This window comes from Maylandia zebra, linkage group LG22 (assembly GCF_041146795.1).
Source record: "Maylandia zebra isolate NMK-2024a linkage group LG22, Mzebra_GT3a, whole genome shotgun sequence".
NCBI classification, from domain to species: Eukaryota; Metazoa; Chordata; class Actinopteri; order Cichliformes; family Cichlidae; genus Maylandia; species Maylandia zebra.
In genome coordinates, this window is record NC_135187.1 from 33,948,017 (window position 1) to 33,971,026 (window position 23,010).

The window sequence follows — 23,010 nt, forward strand, 5'->3', positions numbered from 1 at the left end:
GTACGTCTTTTCTTTCCTTGCAAATTTGTTTTATACAACATAGTGCTACTTGATTGAGACCAATGGTAATGTTTCAAATTGTCATGCACTAAAAAGGGAGCACTTTAATGAGTAAATCTTCATGAGCCATGTAAATCTTGCGAGACAAACATTCATTAACTAAAACAAACATTCATTTCCAGTCAAACATTTAGGCTTTTAGAACATTACACAATCCTAGGCTGTTGAATTTGTAGCTGGTGAGGTTCTTGACCTGTGTGTTTATTGTGTTTACCTGTTTTTCTTTTTCTTGTGTTTTTATTGGAGCAGAAATTTACCAGAGAAGCTCCCAAGGGGGATCTTGATGTTTTGATCCAGCCCTTACTGGAGCACTGCAACTCAGAAAAGATGAACACCTGGCTTGGTGAGCAGAACACTAGCTCAACGTGCCTTCACTATTTCTCTCAAATTTTCTTTTTATCAAAATTGTTGCTTGCACTTGCAGTGCATTTCAACCAAGTTAAAAGACAGTCAGAACTGCAGTCCTTATAGTAAAACTGACCCATATACTGGATCTGTTTCATATATTACCTATTCCAAAACAGCAAGTACAAGCTGAATTGCTCCTCACTGCTATTATCGAATTAATCTGCAGGTGTGGTATATGGTTATAAAGGCTTACTACTGCTGCTTGGCATCTTCCTCGCCTATGAGACCAAGTCCATCTCTACAGAGAAAATCAATGATCATCGTGCTGTGGGCATGGCCATCTATAATGTTGCCGTAAGTTTAAAGTGGTGTGTGTGTGTGTGTGTGTGTGTGTGTGTGTGTGTGTGTGTGTGTGTGTGTGTGTGTGTGTGTGTGTGTGGCAACTCCCTGGAGGTGGTTTTTGCTGGCAATATCTTTTCAGAGGGCAAAAATAGTTACTACACAGCACTTAGCTACACTAACTGCTTGCTAGCATTCAAAACCCCTCACGGTGTGGTTTATTTTTTATTTTTACAGGCCCCATGTCCTATGGCTCATTAATCTGATTAGTTGAAGTTAGCCTACAATCAAAGACAGATGTTTAAGCAATCACCTGCAAGCACAAAATAAAACTAATCTTCCCAAAGTCCCACGCAGCTTAGCTAAAGTTGGCCTTTAGTGAAGAAAGGCCAAAGTAAGAGCTATCTAAAGAAATATGAGGAAGACAACCTGATAAAAGGAAAAGGTCAAAATATAGCAAGTTACCTCCCTATCAATCTTCTCTTGTAGTCATATTGTTTTGTCACTACGACTTAATTGACAATACAAATCACTAATTTCTGGAGCCATCTTTAGAACTTCATATAGACTGAAAAATAGGGATGGGTATTGAAAGACCCTTATGAAAAGAACATCGAGGGAACAGTTTACCCTGCCCGGGATAGGGTTACCGGGGCCCCGCCCTGGAGCCAGGCCCGGGGAGGGTGCCCGAGGGCGAGCGTCTGGTGGCCGGGCCTTAGTCCATGGGGCCCGGCCGGGAACAGCCCGAAGAGGAGACATGGGCCCATCCTCCCGCAGGCCCACCACCCGCAGGAGGCGCCATAGGGGTTGGGTGCATTGCGTGCCAGGTGGCGGCCAGGAGCGGAGGCCCTGGCGGACGATCCCCAGCTGCCAAGACTGGCAATAGGGACATGGAATGTCACCTCTCTGGTGGGGAAGGAGCCTGAGTTAGTGCGTGAGGTTGAGAGGTACCGGCTAGATATAGCCGGGCTCACCTCTACGCATGGCTTGGGCTCTGGAATCAGTCTCCTGGAGAGGGGCTGGACTCTGTCTCAGTCTGGAGTTGCCCCTGGTGAGAGGCGGCGGGCTGGGGTGGGTATTCTAATATCTCCTCGGCTTGCTACCGGTACGTTGGGGTTTTTCCCGGTGGACGAGAGGGTTTGTTCCCTGCGCCTTAGGGTCGGGGAACGGGTCCTGACTGTCATCTGCGCTTATGCGCCAAGTGGCAGTTCGGAGTACCCAGCCTTCTTAGAGTCCCTGGGGGGGGGGGGGTGCTGGAAGGTGCCCCACCTGGAGACTCTGTTGTCCTGCTGGGAGACTTCAATGGTCACGTGGGTAACAACCGCGAGACCTGGAGGGGCGTGATTGGGAGGAACGGCCTCCCTGATCTGAACTCGAGCGGTGCTTTGTTATTGGACTTCTGTGCAAATCACAGTTTGGCCATAACGAACACCTTGTTCAAACATAAGAGTGTCCATAAGTGCACGTGGCACCAGGACGCTCTAGGCCGTAGGTCGATGATCGATTTTTTAATCGTATCAGACCTGATACGATTGCAGACCTGCGATCATATGTTCTGGACACTCGGGTAAAGAGAGGGGCTGAGCTGTCAACTGATCACCACCTGGTGGTGAGTTGGATCAGGTGGCGGGGGAGGACGCTGGACAGACCTGGTGCACCTAAACGCGTAGTGAGGGTGTGCTGGGAACGTCTAGCAGAGGCCCCAGTCCGCGAGATCTTCAACGCATACCTCCGGCAGAGCTTCAGCAGCATTCCGAGGGAGACTGGGGACATTGAGTCCGAATGGACCATGTTCAGCGTCTCCATTGCCGAAGCTGCTGCATTGAGCTGCGGCCGCAAGGTGGTTGGTGCCTGCCGTGGTGGTAATCCCCGAACCAAATGGTGGACACCAGAGGTGAAGGGAGCCACCAGGCTGAAGAAGGAGTCCTATCGGGCTTGGTTAGCCTGTGGGACTCCGGAGCCAGCCGACAGGTATCGACAGGCCAAGCGGAATGCAGCTCGGGCAGTGGCTGAAGCAAAAACTCGGGTGTGGGAGGAGTTCGGAGAGGCCATGGAAAAAGACTTTCGCACTGCCTCGAAGAGATTCTGGCAAACCGTCAGGCGTCTCAGGGAGGGGAAAGCGGTGCTCTACCTGCACTGTGTATAGTGCTGGCGGAGCGCTGCTGACGTCGACTGAGAAAATTGTCAGGCAGTGGAAGGAATACTTCGAGGACCTCCTTAATCCCACTGACACGTCTTCCGAGGAGGAAGCAGAGTCTGGGGATGAGGGGAATGACCCGCCAATTTCTGGGGGCGAGGTCACTGAGGCAGTTAAACAACTCCTTGGTGGCAGAGCCCCTGGTGTTGATGAGGTCCGCCCCGAGTTCCTGAAGGCTCTGGACGTTGTAGGGCTGTCCTGGTTGACACGCCTCTGCAATGTTGCGTGGAGATCAGGGGCAGTACCCGTGGACTGGCAGACCGGGGTGGTGGTCCCCATCTTTAAGAAGGGGGACCGGAGGGTGTGTTCCAACTACAGGGGGATCACACTCCTCAGCCTCCCTCGGAAAGTCTATGCCAGGGTGCTGGAAAGGAGAGTTCGTCCGCTAGTCGAACCTCGGATACAGGAGGAACAATGCGGTTTTCGTCCTGGTCGCGGAACACTGGACCAGCTCTTTATCCTCTCGAGGATACTTGAGGGTGCATGGGAGTTTGCCCAACCAGTCTACATGTGTTTTGTGGACTTGGAGACGGCATTCGACCGTGTCCCTCGGGGTGTCCTGTGGGAGGTGTTGCGGGAGTATGGGGTGTCTGGCCCATTGCTACGGGCCATTCGATCCCTATACAACCGTTTCAAGAGCTTGGTTCGCATTGCCGGCAATAAGTCGGACTCGTTCCCGGTGGGTGATGGGCTCCGCCAGGGCTGCCCTTTGTCATTGATTCTGTTCATAATTTTTATGGACAGGATTTCTAGGTGCAGCCAAGTGGCGGAGGGCTTTCGCTTTGGTGGCCTCAGAATCTCATCTCTGATTTTTGCGGATGATGTGGTTCTGTTGGCTTCATCGGGTGAGGGCCTCCAGCTCACACTGGAATGGTTCGCAGCCGAGTGTGAAGCAGCGGGAATGAGGATCAGCACCTCCAAATCTGAGGCCATGGTTCTCATCCGGAAAAGGGTGGAGTGCCCACTCCGGGTCGGGGATGAGTTCCTGCCCCAAGTGGAGGGGTTCAAGTATCTCGGGGTCTTGTTCGCGAGTGATGGGAGAAGGGAGCCGGAGATCGACAGACGGATTAGGGCTGCAGATGCAGTAATGGAGACGCTGCACCGGTCCGTCGTGGTGAAGAGGGAGCTGAGTGTAAAAGCGAAGCTCTCAATTTACCGGTCGATCTACGTCCCTACCCTCACCTATGGCCACGAGCTGTGGGTAGTGACCGAAAGAACGAGATCGCGGATACAAGCGGCAGAAATGAGCTTCCTCCGAAGGGTGGCTGGCCTCTCCCTTAGAGATAGGGTGAGAAGTTCGGCCATCCGGGAGGGGCTCAGAGTAGAGCAGCTGCTGCTCCACATCGAAAGGAGCCAGCTGAGGTGGTTCGGGCATCTGACAAGGATGCCCCCTGGGCGCCTCCTGGGTGAGGTGTTCCAGGCATGTCCCACCGGGAGGAGGCCCCGGGGCAGACCCAGGACACGCTGGAGAGATTATATCTCTCGGCTGGCCTGGGAACGCCTTGGTGTTCCCCCGGATAAGCTGGAGGAGGTGGCTGGGGAGAGGGAGGTCTGGGCCTCTTTGCTTAGGCTGCTGCCCCCGCGACCCGGCCTCGGATAAAGTGGATGAAGATGGATGGATGGATGGATGGGTATCGAAAACCAGTTCTTGTTGAAAACCGGTTCCCACTGTTTCAATTCCTTGGAATTGTTTGCCATTTTTGCAAACGATTCCCTTATCGATTCCAGTCGCCCCGAATGACGTCACCACGTTGCGGAGCGTCATTTACCTGGCAGGAAACACGGCGGCTCAAACGCTCAAAAGTTTGATTATACTTTACGAGAACGGATGACAACGGGGAAACTTGCAATACTTGCAAAGTAGATATTTCATTTAAGGGAGGAAACACTACGAATATGCAAAAGCATTTGGTCACAAAACACGCGATAACCTCAAATGAATGTTGTGTTTTTAATTCCGCTCCGGACTCGTGGATCTCAACCCAGCAGCAGCGGTAACGTTTGCACGTCCTCTCCCGTTAATGCAGCAGGTAAATAATCAACTAACAGTGCATATTATGTTAGCGTGATCTGACTTATTACAAACCTGCCATTACTGTGCATTTAGGCGACCATGATGAGAGAGACAGAGTCTGGCTCAGATGCTGGCAGTTCTCGCTGCAGTCTACCGGTAGCGTCTCCTTTCAGGCCAGGATAGACGAATGTCACCAAGCAGTGACTAAGTTTGTGGTAAAAGGCTTGAACCCATTTGCCACAGCAGATGCCCCTGAGTTTAGATAAGTGAATGTGTTTAATTGTAGGCAGGGACATTACTGGATATTCTTGTGTAATTGCTACTGAATAATTTATGTTATACTTTGTTGTTGCTACAGAAGAATATTTATTTTATTATTTTACATCTACAATTTTTTTTCCTGGGGACCCTCATTGAAGAGCCATAGGCTGGATCTCACTGTTAGGTTTGTAAGGCCATGTTACTCTTAAATTTCTATCTTGTTCAAAGAGAAGATATAAAACAAAGTTCTAAGCTAATAGACCTTAGTGATCTCCTTTTTTAAAAAGAATCGATAAAGAATCGAATTGTTAAACAGAATAGAAAATGGAATCGGAATCGTGAAAATCTTATCAATACCCATCCCTACTGAAAAAGGCTGCTGATCCTTAATTATGTCAATAATCTGAACATTTATGAACCAAAAAAAAAGAAAAGTTTCACATTTATTTGTATTTTCTGCTCTTGGCAGTAGAATCGCAGATCCTGTGTACTTTGTACTTTGTATGCTGAATCAGCATTCCAGCTCACATATGCTGTACAATATTCATTCATTACTACTGAGTCATTTTTTTAATTTTAATGTTACAGCTGGAAGTATTTTTAATGAGTTTATATATACACTACTGAGTTAATCAATAACATTGTAGCATAACTTTGCATATCTACTGTTAATTGAAATCCTCAAAGACCGCTAAGGCTGGAAGTGCGAGGCTTGTGAAATGGGACGGTCTAGCCTCCGTCGCGTTGCCCAGGTTGCCTAGCAACCATGACACCAACCGCTGGAAATGTTTCATACAGCATTGTTTGACAGAAATGAAAGAGAAAATCTTTTGTTTGTTTTCACATGAGCTTTGTGTGATTTGATAAGTATCGGAGGCTGAGACCACGGGACTGTAAAACATGATTGTTGGGCTTCATTTCCTTACTGAACAGTCATTTTAAGATTAGTTAGTAAATAAAAATTAGCTAATGTTGTTCATGACACGTCGTGGTGAAGAGGGAGCTGAGTGTAAAAGCGAAGCTCTCAATTTACCGGTCGATCTACGTCCCTACCCTCACCTATGGCCACGAGCTGTGGGTAGTGACCGAAAGAACGAGATCGCGGATACAAGCGGCAGAAATGAGCTTCCTCCGAAGGGTGGCTGGCCTCTCCCTTAGAGATAGGGTGAGAAGTTCGGCCATCCGGGAGGGGCTCAGAGTAGAGCAGCTGCTGCTCCACATCGAAAGGAGCCAGCTGAGGTGGTTCGGGCATCTGACAAGGATGCCCCCTGGGCGCCTCCTGGGTGAGGTGTTCCAGGCATGTCCCACCGGGAGGAGGCCCCGGGGCAGACCCAGGACACGCTGGAGAGATTATATCTCTCGGCTGGCCTGGGAACGCCTTGGTATTCCCCCGGATAAGCTGGAGGAGGTGGCTGGGGAGAGGGAGGTCTGGGCCTCTTTGCTTAGGCTGCTGCCCCCGCGACCCGGCCCCGGACAAAGCAGATGAAGATGGATGGATGGATGGATGGATGTTCATGACACTAAAGTCATGGTAAAAGGCCTGTATTTGTTTGGAGCTTTACTTAGTCCCTAAGGACCCTGAAGTGCTTTACACTACATTCAGTCATCCACCCATTCACACACACATTCACACACTGGTGATGGCAAGCTACATTGTAATGTAAATGTAAATATAAAATGGCCAATATTAAAGTTAGTATCATATTAATCATGGTCAGTTATTACAGCAGTGAACTTGAACTCTGTGTCAAATACTGAGCTTCAGTAAACATTCAAGTTGCAGTTATTTATATTTCCTATCACTTTATATCTTCACTCAAAGACAAGTATCTTTGACAGTGTACAAATAGATATATTATATATAAGAGACAAATATTGTTAATTTATTATGTTGGCATTACTAAATTTTGCTCAGTGCTTTTGTAAAAAGGAAATGTACGAGCTGTGATAACACTGAGTACACTGATATATTAAATATTCTTTTATTGGGTGAGAAAATCAGACCATGTCATAACTGCTTTAAGTCATACAGAATAGATATCAGAGCCTTAAACAGGCTGACTTCTGCTAAACAGTGTTGGTCAAGTTACTTGAAAAAAGTAATCAGTAACTAATTACTGATTACTTCCCCAAAAGAGTAATCCCGTTACTTTACTGATTACTTATTTTCAAAAGTAATTAATTACTTAGTTACTTAGTTACTTTTTAAAAACACGATTTAAAACCCGAATAGGTGATAAAGCGATAGATCTGTCAGCCCAATTCTACTTTTTCTGCATAATCCATCATACAAAATGTAATCAAATGGAAAAGTCTCTTTTTAAAACTTGTTTTATACTTTTAATATTTTCACTTTATGCATCAAGCAAAATTTTTCAATTATATGCAACATTCTCTGACTGGAAGAAATTTGTTTAAACCTATTTTCTGCACATTCCAGCACATAAAATAAAATATTTTTTTTTGTGTTTATACTCACTCTTTCAAGTAGATGCAAGTAAAACACAGCAGAAAATAAATAAAATCAAACACTAGCGGTCCTTTTGCTCTATTTTCACCTGTAAAGCAGGAGTTGGGTAGGCGGAGGTTTACCATGGTACAGGTGTGCCGCAGCGGTCAGTTGAAGAATCCGCGAGTTTCTCTGTGAATTTCCCATTACGTCGTAGCGCACTCGGTGTTTGCTTGGAAGTTTAGGGTTTTTTTCGCTGTAAAAAGAAGTTTTCTTCCCACGAACAGCGGACGCTAATGTTTTTGTCACTTTTTATGGAATCAAACTTAAATTAAGGTCAGTGCTTCCACGCTTTAAACGCTGCATGCTCATACTCTCTCACGCACTCGATATATGATCCATTGTTGATCTGCACACAGCTGTTGTCACGAACATCGCACTTGCTTACGTCACTGTCATGAGACACTCTCGCAAAAAAATCACGGTTTTAGTAACGCAGTAACGCAGCGTTCCTATGGGAAAGTAACGGTAATCTAATTACCATTTTTGCAATAGTGATCCCTTACTTTACTCGTTACTTGAAAAAAGTAATCGGATTACAGTAACACGTTACTGCCGATCTCTGCTGCTAAATGGGTCAAACTGGGCAGAAAGTCTACAAACACATAACATCCTTATAGAACATGATGTAACACTATAGATGAACTTACCTCAGAATATATAAAGCAAATAAACAATTACAGCAATATGTTGCAACAAACACAGCAGTACTACTAATCCAAAATACTCAAAGCTTCATAGAACTGAAACAAACATTTATTTTTAGGTCCATTCTGCTGCTGATACATACTTTAGGTTTCTGAATATTAAACTTGTTTCTGCCTTTCATAGTGTGTAACTTGAAGGCCCTGAGTACTTTCTTCCACACTGAAAACACTGGAATGATAAAATTATTTGAACATTGCCTAATAAGACTGATTCAGCACAGACAATTAGTTATTTTAAACTTTTCTAGCAGTCCTTCACAAACAGGGAACAGTCTGTCTATTCTCTCCATCTTTCCAGCTGCTGCTGGCTCTTCCTCCTCCTCTGCCTCACACACTGCTGAGTTTGTCCTGGTGGATCATCAGGGGTGCAAAGCCTCACAGATGATGTGCAGCAGTGGGTCCCTCAGTCTGTCCTCACTCTGGACACTTGCAGTTGTCACACATGGAAATCAAATGTGTGATAAGCTGCAGGATTCAAACACAAGTGTAACTTATAAATACATGTTCATACTTTTATTACACAATCAGAGAGAAAGAAAAAGAGAGAGAGTGAAGGACAGACAGACAGGTGACAGTCTCAGGTGTACACACTGCTACAAAATAGCACAAGAGAAGGCATTTGAGGGCTGCATTTCGGCAGCCTTTGAATTGGGACAGCCTTCGTCGCATCGCTGTGATGTAATCGGCCTTAAAAGGCAGCCTTTAAGGCTGCAGACCCTGAATTGGGATACAGCCATTATCTCTCCAGCGTGTCCTGGGTCTGCCCGGAAAACCTCACCCAGGAGGCATCCTTGTCAGATGCCCGAACCACCTCAGCTGGCTCCTTTCGATGTGGAGCAGCAGCTGCTCTACTCTGAGCCCCTCCCGGATGGCTGAACTTCTCACCCTATCTCTAAGGGAGAGGCCAGCCACCCTTCGGAGGAAGCTCATTTCCACCACCGTGATCTCGTTCTTTCGGTCACTACCCACAGCTCGTGGCCATAGGTGAGGGTAGGGACGTAGATCGACCGGTAAATTGAGAGCTTCGCTTTTACGCACAGCTCTCTCTTGACCACGACGGACCGGTGCAGCATCCACATCACCGCAGCCGCAGCACCAATCCATCTGTCGATCTCTGGCTCCCTTCTCCCATCACTCGCAAACAAGAACCTGAGATGCTTGAACTCCTCCACTTAGGGCAGGAACTCATCCCCGACCCGGAGTGGGCACTCCACCCTTTTCCGGCTGAGAACCATGGCCTCAGATTTGGAGGTGCTGATTCCTGCTGCTTCACACTCGGCTGCGAACCGTTCCAGTGCGAGCTGGAGGCCCTCACCCAATGAAGCCAACAGAACAACATAATCTGCGAAAAGCAGAGATGAAATTCTGAGGCAACCTAAGTGAAAGCCCTCCACCACTTGGCTGCACCTAGAAATATTGTCCATAAAAATTATGAACAGAATCAATGACAAAGGGCAGCCCTGGCGGAGCCCATCACCCACCGGGAACGAGTTCGACTTATTGCCGGCAATGCGAACCAAGCTCTTGAAACGGTTGTATAGGGATCGAATGGCCCACAGCAATGGGCCAGACATCCCATTCTCCCGTAGCACCTCCCACAGGACACCCCGAGGGACACGGTCGAATGCCTTCTCCAAGTCCACAAAACACATGTAGACTGGTTGGGCAAACTCCCATGCACCCTCAAGTATCCTCGAGAGGATAAAGAGCTGGTCCAGTGTTCCGCGACCAGGACGAAAACCGCATTGTTCCTCCTGTATCTGAGGTTCGACTAGCGGACAAACTCTCCTTTCCAGCACCCTGGCATAGACTTTCCGAGGGAGGCTGAGGAGTGTGATCCCCCTGTAGTTGGAACACACCCTCCTTAAAAAGGAGGGTGTGTTCCCTGTGGTCCCTGGTGGTCCCCTTCTTAAAAATGGGGACCACCACCCCGGTCTGCCATTCCAGGGTTACTGCCCCTGATCTCCACGCAACATTGTAGAGGCGTGTCAGCCAGGACAGCCCTACAACGTCCAGAGCCTTCAGGAACTCGGGGCGGACCTCATCCACACCAGGGGCTCTGCCACCAAGGAGTTGTTTAACTGCCTCAGTGACTTCGCTCCTGGAAATTGGTGGGTCATTCCCCTCATCCCCAGACTCTGCTTCCTCCTCGGAAGACGTGTCAGTGGGATTAAGGAGGTCCTCGAAGTATTCCTTCCACCGCCCGACAATTTTCTCAGTTGAAGTCAGCAGCGCTCCACCAGCACTATACACAGTGCAGCAGAATACCGCTTTTCCCTCCTGCGACGCCTGACGGTTTGCCAGAATCTCTTCGAGGCAGTCCGAAAGTCTTTTTCCATGGCCTCTCCGAACTCCCCCCACACCCGAGTTTTTGCTTCAGCCACTGCCTGAAGGTGCACCAGGTCTGTCCAGCGTCCTCCCCCGCCACCTGATCCAACTCACCACCAGGTGGTGATCAGTTGACAGCTCATCCCCTCTCTTTACCCGAGTGTCCAGAACATATGGTCGCAGGTCTGGTGATACGATTACAAAATCGATCATCAAAGTGTGGCCTAGAGCATCCTCGTGCCACGTGCACTTATGGACACTCTTATGTTCGAACAAGGTGTTTGTTATGGCCAAACTGTGATTTGCACAGAAGTCCAATAACAAAACACTGCTCGGGTTTCAGATCAGGGAGTCCGTTCCTCCCAATCACGCCCCTCCAGGTCTCGCAGTGTAGTTTTTCACTGTCGTCAATCGTCGTTTGCAATATAGTTTTTTCTCTTTTGTGTTCTGACTTTGCTTCTGCTGCTTCAATTTATGATCGGGTTACACTGTTAAACATCAAAGATTCAATGGAGAGCTACTGTGGCAGCTGGAAGAGCTACAGGAAAACTTTTTTCTCCTCCTTTGGTGTGTTCCCCACCTGAGTGCATGCTACTCTCCGTTTTGCTCATGACAGAGTCGCAACCCTGCCCAGAAGGTCCACAGGTGTGCACAGGTGTTTAATTCAAGTGCCGCTGCATTCAGCTGTTGATTTCGCAGATAAACCATCATCTGTTCGGTTCGCCCTGCTTAATGTTCGCTCCACAATGAACAAAATATTTATTCTAAATGATCTCTTTATTAAATTTTATTAGATTTTATGTGTCTGAGTGAGATGTGGCAGAACCGTAAGGATTATGTTTACTTGAATGAAATCTGCCCGGCTGGCTGCTCTGTCATTGGAACTCCGCGTCTTTTGGGACATGGTGGAGGACTTGCTGCTGTTTACCAGGACAGACTCACATACAGACTGATGACCTCGGACTCTTTTTCTTCATTTGAATCACAGATGATGAAGGTCGGTTCTCTGAAAACCTTTCATTGTATTTTAATCTATCAACCTCCTGGACCTGCCAGGGTCTTTCTAACTGAATTTAACGACCTTCCATCATTAAATTGGAGAAAGTTATAATACTGGGAGATTTAAACTTTCATATTGATGATGCATCCTGTAACACTGCTGCAGAGCTCATCGCTATCACTGAGTCTTTTAACTTTAAGCAGCAGTGTGAGTGTTTCTGCCCCCACTCAAACAAAGGGCCACAGAGTGGATCTTGTTTTCTCCCTGGGTTTAACTATACATGACGTATGTGTGGAGGATGTCCATGTGAGTGACCATAGCTGCATATTTTTTTAATTTGTCATTTTACTTTGATCCTTAACCTCCTAAGATGATGATCCAAAGGCAGATTATAAACCAGGATGCTGCTAGGTTCTCTGTCATGTTTGACCCTCGCATGGCTCATAATGATGTTGATTCACTTATTTTCTCATTTGTTAAAAGAGAAAACAAAGTATTGTCCATTCTTCAAATTTCTGTCCCTGGATAAATGAAAATATTCACAATTTTAGAAAATATTGTCGCAAATTAGAATGTTTATAGAAGGCTCGAGGTTCTTAGGGTACATCTCAAGGAATCAATTTTCTCACTTAAAGAAATGATAAAAATGCCAGAACTGAATATTTTGCTAATCTAATAGCTTCAAAAAAGAAAAATCCCAAAGTGTTGTTTAATACTAGGGATGGGTACCGGTATCCGGTGCGGTTCTGACATAAACGGTAGTAAGCAGACCGAAAAGCAGCGCACATTTCGGTGCTTTATTTCGGTGCTTTTTTTTCTTGAGATGTCATACACTTTGGATTCTAGCCAATCATTTTACCTTTCCAAGGAGAGTAGGCAGGCCCAGGTACGTACGTTCTTTTAGAGCAGAGCTACAGATTAAAAACGCCCAAGGCGAAGTGGTCAAAAGTCTGGCTGTACTTCACAGCAAAAGATGCAAACTCAGCAGCCTGCAACAAGTGTTTTAAGGTGATACTGTGCAAAGGAGGTAACACCTCGAATCTGATGAAACACCTGGCGACGCATAGCGTTTTTTTAAAAGCCGAGAAATGCACCGTATTTGATAGCTTGCTGCAAGACCTCACACCGAGCGCATCTACTGCGGGTGGGTTGCCTGTTATCGGAACCGGAGTTAGCAACATCCCACCAAGAACCTGAAGAGGAGAGTCCTGGCCCCTAGCCCTGCCAGTGTAGCAGAAATGGTGATGGATGATGATGGCAGCAGCAGCCGTTCTTCTCTGCGTGAGCAGCTTAATGTTGTTCGTGTGTAATTTACGTTGAGTAGGCTAACCATGTTATTACATTAATGCATGTAAGGTGAACTAGCAAACATCATCATAGCTACATGCGGCTGTCTTCTTGTTTGATGGCAGATACTCCCTTCACCCTGGCCAAAAAGGCTAAAATGACCAAAGAAAAAAGAGGGAAACAGCTAAACATGAGGTTTTTGGATAAAGTTTGTTTTTTCCATTGTTTAAGCACTGCTTCCAGCCAAGAGTGATACCATATATGCCCCATAGCTGCAGAAAAGGCTAACATTGTTATCTTTTTACAAAAAAACAGCTGAACATGAGAGGTTTTTGGACCAATTTTGTGTTCTCCATTCTTTAAGCACCGGTTCGAGCACCGGCACCGTTTCAAAAGTACCGATTTGGCACCGGTGTCGGATAAAACCTAAACAATACCCATCCCTACTAACCACGTTATTACATTAATGCATGTAAGGTGAACTTGCAAACACCGTCGTAGTTACATGCAGGTGTCTTCTTGCTTGATAGACTGATACCTTATATGCCCTATAGCTGCAGAAAAGGCTAACATTGTTATCTTTTTACAAAAAAAAACAGCTAAATATAAGAGGTTTTTGGATAAAGTTTGTGTTCTCCATTCTTTAAGCACCAGTTTGAGCACTGTTTAAGGACCGGCACCATTTCAAAAGTACCGGTTTGGCACCGGTATCAGATAAAACCTAAACGATACCCATCCCTATTTAATACAATTAACCACTTAAGCCCCAACGCACCCTGATACGGGGGCAAAAGGCAGGAGATCAGTTAGGGTCTGAGGTTAAGAATATGGTCTCTCCTGAAATTCCTCCTGTACCAATCTATAATAAATCTGATTGTAATGAATTTTTCGAACTATTTGTTAATAAGGTCGCTGCCATCAGGTCTAATATTTCTCCATCATCCTCTCAGCATCACACTGACACTTTGCTTGCTTCTGATACCTGCTCCTCTTTTACTCCTGTTACCTTACAGGACATCAGTGCTCTGCTTGGTTATATGAAACTGACTTCAAGTCACCTTGATGTACTTCCTCCATCCTTTTTCATTAGTGTGTTTGACTCTATTGGCCCCTGTATTCTGGAAATAATTAATACTACTCTTTATACTTGCTCAGTTCCAAGCTATTGTTGAACCTATATTAAAGAAACCTAATTTGGACCATCTCTTCCAAGCAGTTACAGGCCAATATCAAAATTACCATTGGTGTCAAAGATCTTGGAAAAAACGGTCGCAGAGCAGCTTAACAATTTTTTGGAGAAAAACAATGTTCTGGACATTTTCCAGTCTGTTTTCCGCAAATTGCACTCCACTGAAACCGCATCATTTAAAGTGTCTAGTGACATTCTGATGGCAGCAGACTCTGGAGAGTACACCGTTCTGGTTATATTGGATCTCACCTCTGCTTTTGATTAGAGATGGACCGATCCGATATTACGTATCGGTATCGGTCCGATACTGACCTAAATTACTGGATCGGATATCGGAGAAAAATAAAAAATGTAATCCGATCCATTAAATATCACGAAAGCACCTCACAAAACTTGCAACACGCTGTAACTCACCTCAGAACATTAGCACGTCGGAGCAGTATGCATCACGTGATAGAGCGGCTGTGGCATGCGGGACCTGTCGGTGGTCTGGATAGCATGTGGAGCTTCGCTTAGCAACCCCGCATTTCATCTCCGACAAAGTTATCCCCGAGAGAAGTAAAGCAAGTGTGTAAGTCCATCTCTGAATGTTTGTAAAGCATTCCTGCGTTAAGCTTAACGAGCGACTGCCTCTCGCTCTCCGGCTGCTACTTCAATCATGAAACTGCTTAATGATCAGCTGATCGGCTTTTCTGTCGCGAGTCCGTGTCTCTTGTTTGCTTTTGGCCCACTTTGCACCAGACAGAGGAAACCAGCGGCTGAACAACAGCAGCACGTTTAAGCTTGATCAGCTGTTGTTAGAATGTATTTAATATTACTTTCTACTCGAGGATCTTTTTCTACGTAGCTGACGCTGGTAACTGTGCAGGGGCGGATCTAGCAAAGTTTAGCCAGGGGGGCCGATAGGGCATTAACAGGGAAAAGAGGGCACAAAGACATACTTTTCTTTCTTATTCTCATTTAAAATGTCTAGCTTTTAATTATTTAATATTTATCTGAATCTTACACCCAAAGTTTTAATCTGATGTAAAATGTATAGAAGTCCATTATTGTATATAGTAACTGTTAAGTCTAATATACCCTAGTAAGCTATAGTACTTTTTCCTTTGGGAAGGTACCATCTGTGCAGTCTGCAATTTTGTTGAAGAAAGATGTTGAATCTATTTAATATTTCTTGAAAAAGAATTGATTTCTGTGTATTTTTTTTCACACTGCATCAAATTAAGGTTGATTACGTCGATTAAGCATCATGAGGTGGAGCGTGAGGGGTGGTTCCCTATTTTTTATTTATTTATTTTTGTTGTTGCTGGGAGTTGGAACCCTATTAGTTAGGTTGCTTAATATTTACGCTAAGTACTCTTTAAAATACCAGAATAGGGAGGATGGTGTAGGTTTAAGTTTATTAGATTGATCAGTATTGCTGAACTATGAAATTTTTTTTTTTGCATACAGGTATAACAGAATAGCTTTAGTGTAGTTGTTGTTTTAAACTTGAGTATGAACTTATACAAAATGCAGCAAGATATTTAAAAAACAGTTTTGTTGATTAAAAAACACTATATCGGATTCATATCAGTATCGGCAGATATCCAAATTTATGATATCGGTATCGGACATAAAAAAGTGGTATCGTGCCATCTCTACTTTTGATACTGTTAATCACAGCATCATGATAAGTAGGCTGAAGGACTTGTTCAGGATTACTGGTGTTGTTTTAAAATGGTTCATGCCGTATCTATCTAGGAGAGATCTTTTACTGTCTGTATGAATCAAGTGTTTTCTGAAACATCAGTTCTCCACTGACTCCTTTAAAAAGCAGCTGAAGACATTTTTATACAAACAAGCTTTTAATTAGGCTACGTCCACACGTACACGGGTATTTTTGAAAACGCAGATTTTTCTATGCGTTTGCACCTTTCGTCCACACGTAAATGGCGTTTTTGGTCACTGAAAACGGAGATTTTTAAAAACTCCGGCCAGGGTGGATATTTTTGAAAACTCAGTTTTTGCCCATATGGAAAAGAAATAGTAAAAACTTATATGTGATTACTCATGAAAGTGGCCACTTTCATGAGTAAATCATATAAGGATTACATGATTTACTCATGAAAGTGGCCACTTTCTCATTACTTTCATATATTGTTTTAGTAAGTATCCAAAACATACAAGTTTCATTATATAATTTTTCAAGGGATCTTATCTGTTTTCACTCTTACATGCTTTTCATACAAGTTTCACACAAGACAGATACAAACTTTATAAGATTTATATATCTTTTCCATATGGGTGCATTTACGTGTGGATGAGAAAAACGCAGAAAACGCAGAAAACACAGCGTCAAAGGTGTGCACATTTTTTGACGTCACACTGTGCGCCACGTTATTGTTTCGGTGAAATGAATTTCTACAATACTGTTAATTCTACTCTCTGCAGTGTTTAAATTCTTACATATACACACAGTTACTGTCCGTCCACACATACGACTCGGTTCTGCTTCTATGCCCCAGCTTTGTTTACTTTTTCCCACCGAGGCTTCTAGACTTCTGATTGGCCAACATTTCTGCACGGTTAGGAATATATATCGCCACCTGTTGCTTTGGCATGTTCCTAGCAGCGTTTTCCTTCATTTCTGCCTTTACGTGTGGACGGGATTATTTTTTTAAACGAAAACGGAAAATCTCAGTTTTCAAAAATACCCGTGGACGTAGCCTTAATCTTTCACTGTTTTATATTATTTTATTTATATTTCTGGTTTTATCGTAAAGCACTTCGTGATTTTTATGTGTGAAATGTGCTATATAAATAAATGTTACTTACTTACTATGTATAGCACACAGTAAAAATTGCCAAATTTTACCTGACAGATTATGAAGTATTCCTCTCTGCATAAAAGTTTAAAAGACAAGTAAGGTTTCCGCTTTTGGTTTGAAACTACTCATGCACCTATGCGGGTGGGGCGATGGGGGATTCTCCGGCTGGCTGAAGCGGCATCTAATAACCAACTCGCAAAATAAAACAAAATAAAAACAAACCAACAAACATGAAAACACCAGACATTATGATACAGACTTATAATTTGCACCGATGTTTTTCGAAATTCTATACGCGAAAAGTGAGCGCAAGAGCCCTCGGTGCACCCGCTTGCTGCTGTGCTGAAGTCAAAGTAAACTTTATTGTCATCTCCACTATTTACAGTACAGTACTCAAAATAAATATGTTGCCCTATCTTACCGTAATCATCTTAACTAAACTTTACTTAATTTTTTTTGAGGCAACGAGTTTGCGTACTTACACATGACTGACTAAGTATTTTAGGCTTTAGTTTACTTCAGCCATATTCCATAGATATAAGGTATCATACAAAAGTAAAAATGGCTTCAAATACAGTCATGTCAATAAAAGAACATGACTTTAAGGACTTAACAACATTAGTTCAGTTATAGTACACCAACATCTCTTATACATTAGCACTAAGGCAACACTGAATGGTTTTTGTCCATAAAACTACTCATCTAAGATTACCACAAAGTAAAAGATCTCTCAGTAAAATTATGCAACATTTTAGGCACTATTGCCCCGATCAGATCAGTGAGCTGAGATTTTCTATTCTAAACATGAACTACTGTTACAGCAACAGATATGGACTACTGGTGCCCCACACAACAACTCAGTGTCCACTATGTGAAGGAGCCAAACACATGCCTGCTCCTCTCGTTAATCTAGAGCACCAAAACATCAGTCAGTCACCTGTGACCTCGCCGCTTCACCTCTGTCTGAGCTACAACATGGCAGAGCTGCCTCTGTCACCTGATAAATAACAGTGAGACATTCCACATACATGCAGTCACACATGCTTCAAATACAGTCATGAACCAACAAGTCATCATCCAATTTCACCTGTGATCTTGTATCACCATTACTCTCTGAGCTTTGTGTTGGTTCTTCTGTCACCTGACAAATAGGACATACATGACAATAAGAATAAAATGTGTAGCTGCTTCAGTGTTTCTGTCAATTTGTGCAGATCTTGACTCATCAGTAATGTTTGTAGGGTGAGTGCATTTTTAAAACAATTTGTGCAAACTGCACTACAAGGTGGAATATTTGCAAAATCATGACTACCTCATGATATTTTGTCTCAAAAATTAACCCTATGAATATGTCAGTGCCATTAGGATGAAATTATTGTGTCACCAACATTATAATGTTAGTCATATAATTTTAACAGCCTCTGTAAACTAATATCCTGGAGAGACTGCCGTTTTCTCTGACAGTTTCAATCAAAATTAGAAATGCTGCTCTGAGACTGAGATAACTAATAGTGCTGCCTGTTGTGCAGTTAGTTTCCAAAACACGTTATTCATTTCATCGGGTTTGTTTTTCATTACTCGAAGAGATCAAATTATTGGTGGGGACCTTCCGTCCATGCCAAATCTACGCCCTTGGCTCCACCCCCACAACATTACTGGCCTTGTGGATCAGTTTATTTAGTCTGTTGGCATCTGTGGCCCTCAATCTGCTGCCCCAGCATGCAACAGCATACAGGATAGCACTGACCACAACAGAGATACTACAAGAAAACATTAATTAGTAGGGATAGTGTAAACGTCTGTTTACGTTTGTTAGCCACTTGGCTATGATAGTAAACAGTAGACACTGATGTAGCTGACTGAATCTTTTGGACTGTGTTCAGCACAAAATTAATTAGTCAATGTCTATTGTTGATTTGTCCTATTCTCATTGTATGACAAATTATGATGTCTGTTTGTTAGCCATTTGCATACTATGCATACTCTCTCTCTCTTCATATATGTGTGTGTGTGTTTAACCATGCTTTAACCTTCTCTGGTTCACTGGTTAAATTCAGTATGGTTCTGACAACAGTTTTTACTATAAAATATGTTAATGTGCAATCCTTAATATGTTTAATGTGTGGGTGGGGGCGCCAAACAGGCTAGGTCCACCACTGTTCAGCATCATGGATTCTTTAAATTTTACCCAATATGTGTCTAAAGTGTACCAAAAGACGTACACTTCAGGGTTTTTTTGTACTGTGGGTTTAAATATTAAGCGTATTTGTTCTGTGGACATCTGATCATGATGATGCACAGATGAAAGAAGTGCGCTCTTGAACACCCACAGTACGATTTCACTACATATCGTACTGTGTATGACTGTGTACGTGACAAATAAAAATTTGAATTTGAAAACGAGTAGCTATGGAAGGACCAAACTTTTTACCGAAAGGTATTGCAATACTAGGACCACAAATTTAGAGAGTAAAAGTGTCATAAAAGTTATAGTTTATGGTCAGAAAAAAAATTCTACAATGTCAACATGTTAGATATTAAATTGACAAAAGAAGAAAATATGACAAAAAGAAGATCAAGAGTATTCACATGGTCATCAGTGAGGCCGTTGAATACATGTCGAATAAAATCAAAAGATTCCCACAGCTGTTTTTTTCAGTGCCCATGAATATTAAAATCCCACAATATGCAGTCATGCATTACTGTTACTGAGGACAAAAGATCTGAATTCTACAATAGAGCTTTTATTTTTGGTGGACTGTAGATGAGAATGAAAAGCAGCGGGGTCATTAATTCAGTACTAAAAATAAGTGATTCAAAACTTATGGAGTTCAGAAGCAACAGATGAGCAGATGCTTTGAACTTGGCCGCCCACCTCAGAATAAAATGCCCTAGGTTTAAATTCTGTCTAACAGGGCTGTCAGGACAGAATGTAAAAGAGCCGAGCACAGATGAGGTGCCATTAGAGTTTTTAAAATCTCGCCAGATTAGATTCTAGTACTAAGACAGCTGAAAAAGTGGAAATGGATGGATGGATGGATGGATGCCTGATTTGATTTCAAGAGGGGGCTGGATCTGCAAAGGCAACATATTTTCACTTCTATCTTTGTTTATTAAGGAAACTTTTTATATAATGGGTGATTAAGTTCTCAGAATTGTAAATGTGAGCCTAGCTGCTGGTATAGCAAGATACTAACCCCATGTTTGCCTACTGGTGATGGTCAGAGGGCCCGGTGGCGCCAGTGTCCGGCAGCCTCGCCTCTGTCAGTGTGTCCCAGGGCAGCTGTGGCTACAATGTAGCTACAATGTAGCTTGCCATCACCAATGTGTGAGTGTGTGTGTGCATAGCTGGACTGGCCATCGGGCATACCGGGCATTTGCCCGGTGGGTCGATGGTGATTTTTCGTTTTTATGGGCCGGTGATTTTTTTTTATTTATTTATTTTTATAACAGTATAAACAATGAAAGGTGGTGGATTGGCCAGATGCTGGCAGATGTGTAAAAATAACTCAGTTGTTTGGTGGTGGCTATGGCGGAGCTGCCACAAGAGGCCAGGTGGATGAGGGAAAGGTGAGGCAGGAGGAGGAGAGACCCGAGGCAGCCGCCGGGCCGAGTGTCAGGTGAACTGAACTTCAGGTAAGAAGTTATAACCTTCAGTCTGTCTGGGTCAGAAATAAACCAAGTTTAGGTGGAGTTTATTTTCGTTGTGCTGACTTTTTACCGTCAGTTACAATAACTCGTACTGCGTGCTAGCTAGCATGACGGAGTTTCTACAGCTGGGTGGGTGCTATGTTACTGATAGTGAACTTTATTTTATTCATAAGGTTAGTTAGTAGAGTTTCCAACGGTGCCCTAAAAAACGGAATTGTCCCGCATTCAGAGAAAATATTACGCGTTTCGTATTGAGGTGAAAAGGAACACAGTTTGTCCCGTACTTCAGCCAGGATGGAAAAAGACACAAAGCTGGAGTTTTTCTCTGTCTTTACGCTGTCAGCTGTCTCTTCTTGTAATCGGAAGGTTGCCGGTTTGAGCCCCGGCTCCGACAGTCTCGGTCGTTGTGTCCTTGGGCAAGACACTTCACCCGTTGCCTACTGGTGGCGGTCAGAGGGCCCGGTGGCGCCAGTGTCCGGCAGCCTCGCCTCGGTCAGTGCGCCCCAGGGCGGCTGTGGCTACATTGTAGCTTGCTATCACCAGTGTGTGAATGTGTGCGTGAATGGGTGGATGATTGTGTATAGTGTAAAGCGCTTTGGGGTCCTTAGGACCAAGTAAAGCGCTATACAAATACAGACCATTTACCATTCTTCTCTCATTCAATCATGAAACTGATCAATGATCAGCTGATCGTCTCTCTTGTTTGTTTATCGCCCACTTTGCGCCAGAAAGAGGAAACCAGCGGATGTCGCGCTAAACAACAGCAGCACGTTTAAGCTTGATCAGCTGTTGTTAGAATTTATTTAATATTACTTTCTAGTATCAGCTGATGTTTGCTGGAGCCACAGCTGTAAAGCTGCTGGTCATGATGTTGGTTTGGTTATCTGGTGAGAGGGAAACATGAAGATGAAACCAGGAGATGTCCTTACTGAATCATCAGAGCTGAACAGGTGATGGAGAAGCAGGTTTACCTTTTAGGTGACATGAATGAGTTGAAGGGAAGTTATGAACTGTTTCTGAGAGACAAATAACACCAGGATCCTTTTCTAAGTAGCTGACAGCTGGTAACTGTGCAGGGGCGGGTCTAGCAAAGTTTTGCCTGGGGGGCAGGTGGGGCATTAACAGGGAGGGGCACAAAGAAATACTTCCTTATTCTCATTTAAAATATCTCGCTTTCATTAAATAATTCTCTGAATCTTACAACCAAAGTTTTTATCTGATGTACAACGTATAGAAATCATACATATACCAACAAGACTGTACATCACTGTCACAACAGCGTTTGTTTTCATTCAAAGGCTTTATGTTTTTTCCTATAATACCTGGTGGGCCGGTCTCTAGTCAAAATGCCCGGGCCGATTTTTTGTCCCAGTCCAGCCCTGTGTGTGTGAATGGGTGAATGACTGAATGTAGTGTAAAGCGCTTTGGGGTCCTTAGGGACTAAGTAAAGCACTAAACAAATACAGGTGTGACATGCTATATCACACAGGAGCTACGGTAAATGGTAACATTTACCGTAGCTCCTGTGTGATATAGCATGCAGTAGTTGACCCATTCTTTAAAACCCCAAATTTCAAGTGCATGTTCTGATTATTTAGATTAGATTAGATTAGATAGAACTTTATTAATCCCTCGGGTGGGTTCCTCTGGGAAATTCGATTTCCAAAAAGCACAGCACCGACAGAAGTTCCAGAGTTACAGAATATTATATATATATATATATATATATATATATATATATATATATATATATATACACACACACACACACACACACACACATATATAAACACAGAGACAATATAAATAAAATATACGAAGGGGATAAATAGAATAAATAGGAATAAAAAATAAAAATACAAGTGAATGAATTGCACATTTCGAGTATTGAGGTCTATTGCACTGTTGACTATTTACAAAAAGTATTGCACAAGGTATTGCACAGTGGGGTGAAGAGGCACTACAGCTTAGTTGTTCCCCCCTCCTTTGTCCTCCTGTTTCCCCTCCCTCTCCCCTCCAGGGAGGAGTTAAACAGTCTGATGGCGTGTGGGACAAAGGAGTTTTTAAGTCTGTTAGTTCTTGTCTTGGGGAGAAGCAACCTGTCACTGAACAGACTCTTCTGGCTGTTAATGGCCGTGTGCAGAGGATGCCTGGCATTGTCCATAATGTCCAGCAGTTTCTTTAGTGTCCTTTTCTCTGCCACTGTCACCAGAGTGTCCAGCTTCATGCCGACCACAGAGCTAGCCCTCCTGATCAGTTTCTCCAGCCTGGATGAGTCCTTCTTTGCTGTGCTGCTCCCCCAGCACACCA

General features: G+C 44.0%; 1 protein-coding gene across 3 annotated transcripts in view; it reads left to right on the forward strand.

Annotated features, from left to right (window-relative positions):
• gabbr1b (gamma-aminobutyric acid (GABA) B receptor, 1b) overlaps nucleotides 1–23,010 on the forward strand; it is a 127,259-nt gene that overhangs the window by 86,877 nt on the left and 17,372 nt on the right. For all 3 annotated transcript variants that reach the window (XR_013095155.1, XM_076879120.1, XM_076879121.1), the window contains exons 14-15: nucleotides 310–403; nucleotides 635–762. Coding sequence is in view for 2 of the 3 variants with exons in the window: in XM_076879120.1 (XP_076735235.1) it covers nucleotides 310–403; nucleotides 635–762 (222 nt within the window). In the remaining variant the exon portion in view is untranslated. The remainder of the gene's footprint in view (nucleotides 1–309; nucleotides 404–634; nucleotides 763–23,010) is intronic.